The sequence below is a fragment of the Lissotriton helveticus genome, assembly GCF_964261635.1.
Source record: "Lissotriton helveticus chromosome 1_1 unlocalized genomic scaffold, aLisHel1.1 SUPER_1_unloc_26, whole genome shotgun sequence".
Taxonomy (NCBI): domain Eukaryota; kingdom Metazoa; phylum Chordata; class Amphibia; order Caudata; family Salamandridae; genus Lissotriton; species Lissotriton helveticus.
The window spans coordinates 693628-705643 of NW_027611666.1; the positions used below are offsets into that span (position 1 = coordinate 693628).

At 39.8% G+C, this 12016-nt stretch overlaps 1 protein-coding gene across 1 annotated transcript in view; it reads left to right on the forward strand.

The window, feature by feature from the left end:
- Window positions 1–11355, forward strand: part of LOC144805805 (uncharacterized) — a 56963-nt gene extending 45608 nt beyond the window's left edge. The window contains exon 4 of the mRNA XM_078672285.1: window positions 13–11355. Within this exon, the coding sequence (XP_078528411.1) occupies window positions 1051–3003 (1953 nt within the window). The 5' untranslated portion in view covers window positions 13–1050 and the 3' untranslated portion in view covers window positions 3004–11355. The remainder of the gene's footprint in view (window positions 1–12) is intronic.
- Window positions 11356–12016: the final 661 nt, after the last annotated feature.

Genomic DNA, 12016 nt, shown 5'->3' on the forward strand with positions numbered 1-12016 from the left:
ATGTAATTCCAGAGAGGAAGCACACACTGCATAAAAGAAAGTTATAACAAAAGGTTTCTTCTGAAGACCATCAAAGAAAAGACGCTGAAAGAAGACTCCGAAGCTGACACGTTAACAACCGAAATATTGGAAAATCACCTTTGTTCAACACCGTTTTTAACCAGTTACGCAAGTTTGAGACTATCTGCCTCTGGGTAGAAAACCACGACCCATTCTGCTCACTCTTGCGAAAACCTTAAAAATTCACCACTTTATTGTGTTCATAACAATCTAAGATTGTTTCCTTTTTATTGTGTACTGTTCTGTAATTCTATGTATATCGCCTCAACATTATCTGCTGTGCGTGAGTGATATGTAAAACAGTTAAAGATAAAAATGGATTAAATGAGCACAGTTGCGCTAAAGGTAATGTAAATACATCCTCGTCTTCAGAACTACAAATCTTAACCTTACACCAAACAAAGAAAGGGTAAAAGGAACTGATGTTCTGCGACTGGTGATCCACAATAGTACTGTGCACGCTGTAATGCCCTCAGTTACTGCCATTACGTCAGTGCAAAAAGGTACTTATCAGTTTAATTATTAAATATCAGACCAAAACCTCATTACTGCAGTGCTAAGAACCTATATAAATAGATTTGAGAAAATCTTCAGTCACAAAATAAGTTGCTGCCGGATAGGCTATTACCTAAAGACTATTATCTGCTAGAAACATTTCGACAGGTGTTACAGGGCTGCTTCCAGACATAGTTTGCTTAATTCAAGTGTTAAGAAGATTAAACACAATTTCTTTTAGAGATAAATGCTGAACATTATCTAAACAAGCCTGACTCTAAAATCGGGTTCCCTCTTACCGTGGCATGTAAGCAAGAGAAAACTAATCGTAGAGATATTAACTCTAGGTATACACCTTATAAAAACACAGACTGTGAAAACAAATTCAGTGTTCAAAACCACGTCAATGAAGGCAAAATAACCTAATTTGGGGGAAAAAGGTACATGTGCCAAAAAAGACACAGCCATAAATCTTATCTCACATAATTTGACAGAATGCACACTGGGGGAATCCACTCTCAGTGCAAAGTATGCCAAAAAAGTTTCAGGCGTAAATCTTATCTCACTGAGCATATGAGAATCCACACTGGGGAAAACCACTCTCCGTGCAAAGTATGCCAAAAAAGTTTCCGGCGTAAATCTTATCTCACTGAGCATATGAGAATCCACACTGGGGAAAAACCTTATCAGTGCTCTGAATGCCAGAAAAGGTTTAGTTTCAAAGCGACTCTATATCAACATGCATTAACCCACTCTGTGGAAAAACCTTACCAGTGCGCTGAATGCCAAAAAAGTTTCTGCCGTAAATCTAAACTCACTGAACATATGAGATTCCACTCTGGTGAAAAACCGTACCAGTGCGCTGAATGCCAGAAATGTTTCAGTGAAAAAAGAGGACTGACTCTACATACAAAGACCCACACTGGGGAAAAACCTTACCAGTGCTCTGAGTGCCAGAAAAGGTTTTGTAACAAACGGAGCCTATCTCGACATGCATTAACCCACTCTGTGGAAAAACCTTATCAGTGCTCTGAATGCCAGAAATGTTACAGTGACCAAAGCAGTCTCACTCGGCATATAAGAACCCACATTGGGGAAAAATCTTTTCAGTGCTCTGAATGCCAGAAATGTTTCAGTAACCAAAGCAGTCTCACTTACCATATAAGAACCCACACTGGGTATAATAAACCTTTTCAGTGCTCTGAATGTCAGAAATGTTTCAGTTACAAAAGCAAACTCACTGAACATACAAGAATCCACACTGGGGAAAACCCTTATCAGTGTTCTGAATGCCCAAAACATTTCAAATTTAAATCACTTCTAACTGCACATTTGAGATTCCACACTGGGGACAAACCTTATCAGTGCTCTGAATGCCCAAAACATTTCAACCGTAAATCACTTCTAACTGCACATTTGAGATTCCACACTGGGGAAAAACCTTATCAGTGCTCTGAATGCCACAAATGTTTCAGTGAAAAAATCAGTCTCACTCAGCATATAAGAATCCATACTGGGGAAAAACCTTATCAGTGCTCTGAATGCCTAAAAGATTTCAGACTTAAATCACTTCTAACTGCACATGTGAGATTCCACACTGGGGAAAAACCTTATCAGTGCTCTGAATGCCAGAAATGTTTCAGTATAAAAAAAGGTCTCACAAGGCACATAAGAATCCACACTGGGGAAAACCGTTATCAGTGCTCTGAATGCCAGAAATGTTTCAGTGAAAAACGCTTTCTCACGGTGCATATAAAAACCCACACAGGGGAACAACCTTATCAGTGCTCTGAATGTCAGAAATGTTTCATAAACAAATCCAGTTTCACTAAGCATATAAGAATCCACACTGGGGAAAAACCTTATCAGTGCTCTGAATGCCCAAAAGATTTCAGACTTAAATCACTTCTAACTGCACATGTGAGATTCCACACTGGGGAAAAACCTTATCAGTGCTCTGAATGCCACACATGTTTCAGTGAAAAAATCAGTCTCACTCAGCATATAAGAATCCATACTGGGGAAAAACCTTATCAGTGCTCTGAATGCCAGAAATGTTTCAGTGACAAAATAAGACTCACTCAACATATAAGAATCCACACTGGCGGAAAACCTTACCAGTGCTCTGAATGCCACAAATGTTTCCGTGTAAAAAGCAATATCACTCAGCATATAAGAACCCACACTGGGGAAAAACCTTATCAGTGCTCTGAATGCCAGAAATGTTTCAGTGAAAAAATCAGTCTCACTCAGCATATAAGAATCCACACTGGGGAAAAACCTTATCAGTGCTCTGAATGCCAGAAATGTTTCAGTGAAAGAGGGACTCTTGCTCGCCATATAAGAATCCACACTGGGGAAAAACCTTATCAGTGCTCCCAATGCCAAAAGTGTTTCAGCCAAAAATCTAATCTCACTGAACATGTGAGAATCCACACTGGTGAATAAAATTATCAGTGCTCTAAATGTCAGAAAAGATTTAGAGGTAGAGATGGATACAAGCGCCATAAGAAAACACACCATCAAAATAATTCAGTGCTCAGAATGCCAGAAAAACATCAATTTTAAACGCAATCTCAGTCTACATAAGCAGATGCACACAGGGGAAAAACATTACCAATGCTGTGAATGCCAGAAATTCCTATTTGACAGGCACAGCCTCGCTAACCATAAGCGACACCATACTGATGAAAACCTTATGAGTGCTCTGAATGCCAGAAAAGCTGCAGAGAAAAACGCTATCTCACCATGAGAAACTCCACACTGGAGAAAATCCTTATGCCATAAAAGGTTGAATCTGAAAGTCAGTGTTATGCTTCATGAGAGATCCCACTCTGGGGAAAAACCTTATGAGTGCCCGAAAACCTTATGAGTGCCCGAAATGCAAGCAAAGTCTTGGTTACAAATTACTTCTCACTAGCGCCTTGATGCCTATGGGTTTAGTTGCACTCTACAAAGCCATAATTCATTCATTCATTCACTTGTCATGAGCGAACTCACATGGGAAAAAAAAACCTTATGTGTGTTCTGAATGTCAGATAAGGTTCAATCACGAATACAATGTCACTTCACATGAGAGAATTCACACTGGACTAAAGCCTTATACAGGAGGGGAAAGCCAGAAACGTTATACTCAGAAAGGAGACCTCACTAAACATAAGAAATGCATCCACACCATGTAAAAAGTAAGGCATATCTTGAATTGCAGAAAAGCTTCTAACAACCTGACTTTACATGAGAGAGCACATATTGTATTTGCAATAGGATTAATCAAGAAACTCTTGCAGGATAACTTAGGCTGCCCGCATGCAACCTCCCAAATTATTTCAGGCCTTGAAATTTTTTAATTGCAACAAAATCCACAATTTCAGTATTTGAAAGTTACAAAACTCTCAAGGTCTTTACTTTACACAGGGAAGTGTTGGTGCTTGCAAAAATCAACTAATTGCCAAAGAAATCACAATATTAATGTCTTAAATATTACTCCACCCAAAAGGTATCTACTCACCCTTGTTTCGTAACTGACTGAAATCTATATTTTCATGATAAGGTTAAGCCTAGGTGGAGTTCCTCAATGAAGAACTCCACAAAGGTACAAAAAAACTCCGGCACTCGACTCAGAGTTCCCCGTACAGCGGAGTGCGTAAGAATCATGCCGTTGGTGGTGATTTTGATCTCCTGGTGTTTGTCTCGCCCTGTAAAAATAATCACGAAAGACACCATGTGCAGCACAAGAGGGTGCAGTTGTTTCTACTCGAGCAGAAGCTTTGTCTATGAGAAGGAAGATTTCTCAACACGAGTGGTTGTGACATGCCGCGACCACTTGCATTGAGAAATCCGACGACCCGCTTTGAGAAATCTCACCAGGAGGTTGATTGTGATCGCCAACTAGACCTTGGCGAGCGCGAGCAAGGAAAAATCTCATCAGGAGGTGGATTTTCCTCTCTCCAGCACATGGCGTTGAAGAGCCTGAGCATTGAAAAAAACCTTGCTACGCTCCACGGAGCGGAGTTCACCACCCAGAATTAGATAATATACAACAGCAGGAAAACATAACAACCCAGCTACTTGCCTTCGATAACGCTCTTTCTGGTGGATACTCCTTTACCTGCAGATTCCTCACCTTGTAAATATTCCCCAGACTGGATCCTCAAACTTTAAAGCAGTCCTGCTTGACGCAGTAATAGACATCATGCAGCTCAGTGTCGACGTCATTCTGCTCCAGATGTGACAAGCGTAGACGCATAGAAGCACTTCCCATGCGCACTGTGAACAACTACAGAAGTCTATGAGTTCATTATCTCACTGGTTTGTATCACATATGCAGACCCTGGGCAGATATTAATTCACCATTTTTATCATGATTAGAATTCAGATGAGGCCTTTTCATTTAAAAAATTCTAATTGTATTCTCAGCAGCAAGGGTATATATAAATTGTTGAGTGATGACAGTGCTCAAGTTGAAAGTGATATGATGATAAAACCGTCCGATCCACATTTTGTTCACAGAAACAGGGCTGTAAATTACTTTTGTACAATACAAGTTAAGCAAAGGCTATTCTTAGAAGACATAATTTATATGAAATAGCCCCTGTATAGTTAATGTTTCGACCGTTCCAGTTAATTACCATGTCTCATCAGAAAGGTAGATCACCGTTTCTCCCATATGCTTCTCAACTATATTGAATACAACCGAGTAAGGATTCTTCTGTATCTCCGGGCAGCGTACCTGGGAGGAACTCACATTCAACAAAGCATTTCCAGCGCCCGTTCGTCGGACAAAACAACTGCAGTCAAACATGTTCAAGTGTGACACTTCCTGATGAGACCATCGGCATTGACTATCTTGTCTGTGAGAAGCTGCACCAGCCCTCTTGTGATGGTGGGCAGGAAGACATTCACCGCCAAGTGAAATGCTCCCAACTCCAACAGCTTGATGTGGAGTTGGGTCTCTGCCACTGACGAGGGTTCCCTAATCTCTGTCTCCCATATGGCCTTCCCATCCCAGAAGTGATACATCCGTCACCACTGTTAAGTCTGGGTGGAATAGGGAGAGGGGTCTGCCACTAACACAATCTAATTCATTGGAGAAAATGTTGTATGCTGCCTACAATAGGGTGAGTCAGCGTCTGGAAGGACACAAAGAGATTTTGCAGCTGTACCAGTTGTAGAGGCAGGTCACTCAGTGGCATGATGTTCTGGACATTGCCTCTATGTGCCATGGCCATGAAAGAACTGCTGTTAGGTTTGCAGCAGGGTCTGGCGCTGGCAGAGTTGAAAAACTCCACTGTAGGCAAAAGGGGACGAGATTTGTGATGAAATTGCGTGGCGGATGGAGACATACCCAAGGAATCTGTCTGGGGCCTAGTCCGCTTTCTTGCTTTAAAGGCGAGAGCCATCAAATAGCTTGTCCATTAACGATGCTCGGGTATCTTTACAGAAGCATATAGACCTAATCCAGGCAATGCACCGAAGTTCCACACTCATATCAATCGCCTGACCAAAGCAATTGGCTGTGTCCAAGTCACAACATATTACAAACTTTGCTGCAACACATCTATCCTGAATAGCTTGTGTTCGCCGGCAGAGTTTAGGCCACTGTTTCCCACAGGGCATGATTATATTTCAGAGAATTGTCATTCAGACCCTCCAGGATTTAGCAATGTGCAAAAAAAATCGCCAGTTTTGTAACAAGCCTGCACTTTTCATAAAAATGCCAGTGAATGCAACCTCGACCTTGCATTGATCCAGCGCTCGCCAATGGGCCAATAAAAGGAGGAGTCTCAGCAGCAGGCAAGTCATGTGTTCTTTCTTTATTTACTCCTCACCGGCCTGCCTGCTGTTTTGCATTCATCTGGAGGGCTTCGGACTCCACCACCTGCCGCTGGACCAAAGGACCTTCCTAGCTGCAGCCTTTACTCTTCTGCAGCCAGAGGAGAGAACAGACTGTACGTCGGAGAAAGGGGCACCAAAAAGATCAGGTAGGTTATACTGGCATGCTGCAGCAGTGTGCATCTGTCTGCTCCACTCTTATAGCTTCCCCATTCTTCCTTATCCTCGCCCAGGGCTGTGGGTGCTCTAGGCAAGGAAATAGAAGGGGGCATGGGCAAACCAGCATGGTGGTCCCTGAGAGGGGCAGTATATTAAGGCAGGGTTCCACCTCACATGGGGGATGTGGTGGGACCCGGGACAAGGCAAGATTTTAATGCATGGGCACACCAGGCCCAGTGGACCAATATTTTTATAAAGAGGCCCACCAAACGTGCCAGTGCCCCATCCACTGCTCACAAAACAACAACGTGTTGAGCCCTCTGGCCTTTCTTTGGTGGCTCCCACTCACACCTCCTAATCCAGCTTTCCCTCACTACTGTTTTGGTGGTAGGGGTCCAGTGTTTTCAGGATACAATGGTGAGGGTAGTGTTTGACAATAGGGACAATGGTAGGTTAGGTGTCAGTTTGGGTGGGGGTGGCAGGATAGAGGGCAGTGTTATGACAGAAGCAGACAGTGTAGCCATGTAGTGTTTTGAGGGTAGGTTGCAGTGTGGAGGAGTAGTTTTAGGGCAAGCAGAAAGGGCCAGTGTTTTGTCGGAACAAATGATGGTGGTGTTATTGGGAAAGAGGCTGTGGTTTTCAAGGTTATTGTGGTGGGGTTGGTGGCAGTGCTGTGGGGTAGGGTGACATGGAAAAGGGCTAGGCTATTCTCACTCCTTTTTGTTCTCGTGTAGAGTCTTGGAGGGTAGATTCTGCTGGTTCTAGAGCTCTTGGGCTGTCTGGTAACTACAATATACTCTTGCTGCTTTAAGGCTCCGGTCGGTCGGGGGTTCAGTACACTTCTGGATAACTCAGAACCTTGTGGGCTGGATCCATATTTTTGAACTCCCACTTGAAAAGGGTGGAGGTAACATATGTGCCCATCTCCCTTTCCACAATTTGCATCATGCCTGTCCTATCTATCCTAGACAATTGTTGAAAGTGTAAAAACGGGCCCCCTTTCACAAGACTGGCCCAACGGAAACTCTTTTTGTTTTGTAGAACATATCTGGTTTTTTTTATTTGCATTTTTCAGATTATTTGATTTTGGGGACATTAAGTGTTTACAACAGGGGTCTTCAACCTTTTCTGTAGTGTACCACATACAAAATTGTGATTCTGTGTACAAATTAGATCTAGCATGCATAAAGAAAGGGGAGTCTTTGGCCAAAATAGCCATTTTCCCTACCCATACTTTTAACACATCTTATACAAAAAATGCTAATTACATTGTCATCCGGAAATAGTCATTAGCGCCTACTCATAACCAAATGCCACTTAGAATTGTCTTTCACTTCAAGCTTTCAAAGGTAAATTGATATAAAAGCAGTATTGAATTTTTTGACGTTGTGTACAAAATTTAGATCATTATTTTTATATGACACACCATAGAAAAAAAGGACTTGTTTATATATACTAAACCTCCAGAAACGTTTGATTAACCAGTTATAAAGTCACGTCTAGCTTAGTTAGTTTATAGTCTTCTTTTTTTTATAGAAATTATTTCACATTGTTACTGGATCTGCATGGCTAAACATTTATAAGCTCCCAAAAGCGAGACCTATTGGCTATGCCAATGCTTGTTAGTGATTGAGTACATTGAGCAGCAGAACTTTTGATTAAGTCCTGATGAATTCCGCAAACATCTCTTTGGAGGGTTAATAGGCTGAAACATGTTGACCTCTTATTGACTCTAAGAGTGCATATATATTCCTCCCACAGTACCCTGTTTTTAATCCTGGCCCAGGGGCGTACAAATAATGGAACCCACATACCCTTTAGCAAGTTTTAACTTTTACTCTGCTTCCCCCACTACCCTGAGCTCATTATTGTGGTATTTAGTATACCTTTCTCTATAACAAAACATGCCTGAACTCCTCCCTCTCAGTGTGGGGGTTGTATCACTGTGCAAGGAGATTCCCAATAAGGAAGCATGCCAACTATGGTGGGTGAGGAAAATCATCCTTTTAAAGGGATATTTTATCTTAGCTAGGTCTTCATTTGAAACAGTAATCACCAGAGACCCAAGGGTTTCTTGATTGTGGTAGAAATACATTTTTACCCCTTCATTGTATGTTCAAGCACCGACCATTGCATGAAATGTTGTGATCTATGTAGGGAAAATACTATGTGCACTGAGAAAATCTGTTAAAATAACAGAAAGTTGATAATCGCATTTAATACCTTCTCAAACCTGGATTTATCTAGAAGAGAAGTCTGTTAATTCTAGCAGATTTTTGATACCACAAGGTATAAGAAATTTGGGGATCTTTATCTGATATCTTTATCAGTAAATTATCTGAAATTATTGAACATAAACTTTTGCAATTATTATTTCCAAAGATAAAGGAAGTTCTATATTTATCTTTTCTAAACTAACCCATTGACTACAATAGCCACCTCTCTCAAATCAATATTGTGCTTGTTTAGTGAGAAAGCTAAATGAACTAGGAGACACCAGGAACTGCGCATCAGTATTTTTCGGAGGAAGCTTCAAGTTAGAGAGTGAAAACACTTTTTAGAATGCCCCAAAAATTGTGATAAAGATATTTCAATGTTTGACAAAAAAAATAGGTACATTTCATGACAATATTGAAATGGGAAATAACAGGAACAAATATTTACAAGACATTACAAAAATATTAGAGACTAAACTTGAATAATATAGGAAATACTGAAGTTCATGTACTAATAATCCATTTGGTAAACAGTGGGTGCTTGTAAAGTCAGCACACTTCTGTGTCTGTGATTGCTTTTAAATAAAGGCATTGTTTAATGCACCCCATTTTACTCTCAGATTCACAAATGTCCCCTTGGGTTACTACCTCCAGTTACTGTTTTTCAGCCTACATATAGTTTCAAAGCCTAATACATACCTTAAGAATGTATTAAATATTCAGAAGGGAAACTATTAACATTTCCCTTCCAAATTCTGAATTGTTAAATGGGCTTAGTACATTTAAAAAATGGGTTTAGCATTTGCAAAATCTGTGAATTACCGAACCAGTGGATTTTTTAAACAATAAAGCCTTTGCTACATGAGGCAATTTTTCTCAATTCCCTCCAAATTAAGTTTACTAATAATGTTAGTTGAACGATAACTGGTGCACGTACCTATTTAGTGTTAGTGTTGCTTCAGATCAAATAAAAAACATCACACATAACTCTTACACAATACTTAAAGACAGAATTTCTGACATCCAGATTTAATGTTTTGTTAAATATATTTGCAATTGTTGTCACTTAAACAGGAACACAGCCAAAGCAGTCTCTGGACATAAAATAGTATGTAATCATAATCTTTAGATACATTTTCTGAGTTTCAGGAACAATGTGTGTCTTCTGGGTTTACTCTAAACCACTATAATAAACATATTCAATCCTTTTAGATTTGATCTGTTTGTACTGGTTTCTATTGCAGACAATATTCTAGATTCAGAGCAAGGATCAATTCCACCTATGGCTTTTAAAATCTATTTGTGTGTGTAACAAGAGGGAGAGAGAGGACTAGATAGCTAGTCCGAGTCCCCGAGGGTTTATATGTGATATGTGAGGGCTTCATGAATACACCAACAAGGTGCCCGTGACAGAACTAATTAGAGTACTGCAACACTTTGGTCAACTTAAGCTAGTCCTCTTTGATTAATCACTTTTAAAATCTATTTATCAATGATCTCTATCAGTATTATCACAACTAAAACTGTAATAGAACTGATCTGAGAGATGGACCTTCAAGTGTTATGCTCAGTCAATTTATTGAACAAACTATGGAGTTAAAATCTGAATAGATTAGATCCACAAGCATTGCCTAACCACTGTATTTTACATCAATAGATTACTTATCAGGACATTTTCTCTGAGTACAATTCAGTCATCTTCCATTTTCCGCGGCGCTCATGCTGGATCTGTTTGAACTCTTTTAAAATATTACATTGAAATGTCCAAAAGCTCAGGAATTCTAGTTTCAAGCCTGGTTACATCAAAAGATGCCCTTCTGTTCCTACATTTTATTGTGCACCATGATTCGGAAATGGCATGTTTTTGCTTTTCGGAGATAAAATTCTAAACATATTTATTGTTGTTGCCATCCGAAAAATGATCACTAATTAGGAAGATAACAACAAGTGGCCTGTGATGGTTGCTGGAATGGAAAGTGTTTAATCAAAAGGTGGATTGAATTAAAGTTTAGGTGACAATTTCACAAAAGTGTATGGATTTTGTATATATTTAAAATTGTTGATCTCTAAGAAGGCCTAAATCAATGAATTGAATTGAAATTCAAGTTTATCATTTGAATCCTATTGTTGGAAAAGATGTGATTTTGAACCCCATGAGGCGGTTTCTTTCCAGAAAGAATTCAGGTTGTAATCATGAGTCAAATAATGCTGAGGAGGTTAAAATATTCAAATTGAATTCTAATTACCGATGAAATGTTCATTGTACAATATATTTCTTAGTATTCTAATGTGCTGACTTTATTGCTTAAGGAAAATAATTAGTATTTGTTTTTCTATATGTTGGAGGCATTACATTAATGAAATCACTGTATCCCACCTTCTTTCCTTTCCTGTTCTTTATGAACGTTTCTATTGTTGAACTTTAAATATTGCCTGAAATTAAGAATTGTGCTCTACATAACTTTGCTGTGTTACAGTATGTTGATTTTTATGTACAAATTTTGTCTCTTATTTGTATAGCAACTGATGTTTTGTTTTGCTTTAATAATCAGCTTATGTTTATTAGGTCTTATTATTCAATAAAATGTTTCAAACACAACAAATGGTAGTTGATATGTATTTACAACTGCAGCATTTTTATTGTATGGGCGCGTTCAAAGGGGCCAAAAATATGGTCTGCGGGTTGACGGAATACCACATTGGCATCAGCAGAAAGAAGTTTGAGCAGGTGATTGGTGGCCATGTAAGGTTGGAGTAGGGGTAACAAAGCATGTATATTGTGTGGACTGTGACTCCTGGAGTTATTGTGAGGGATACCATGCTACCCTGTAAATGAATCCCCTAGTGATTATTATCAACAAACTTTATTCAGTTTTATAAAAGAAAACCATAAAAGTCAAACTACACAAAAATTATCAGAGGGTCTAGTGAGAGAACTAATGTGTACGCAAAATGTAACCTGACAGAAAAACCTAGATGTCCCTAACATGTGTGTATCTATCTAGGGTCATCCCTTCAACAAATCCACATGTGGTCAGGCAAGGATGCCCATCAGTCACCACACGGAACCGCCCTTCATCATTTGGGATTCCTTCAAGACCACCACTAGGAGTGCCACTTAGCTTTCACGGAAGAGGGCCCAGAAGTTGGAAAGGAGCCCTCAACTCGTCAGATAGGTCTTACTGAGGTCTTGCTACTCAATTATGAGGATATTGGCACACAAAAAAGGGGGGGACTGATGTCGCAGTGCACAA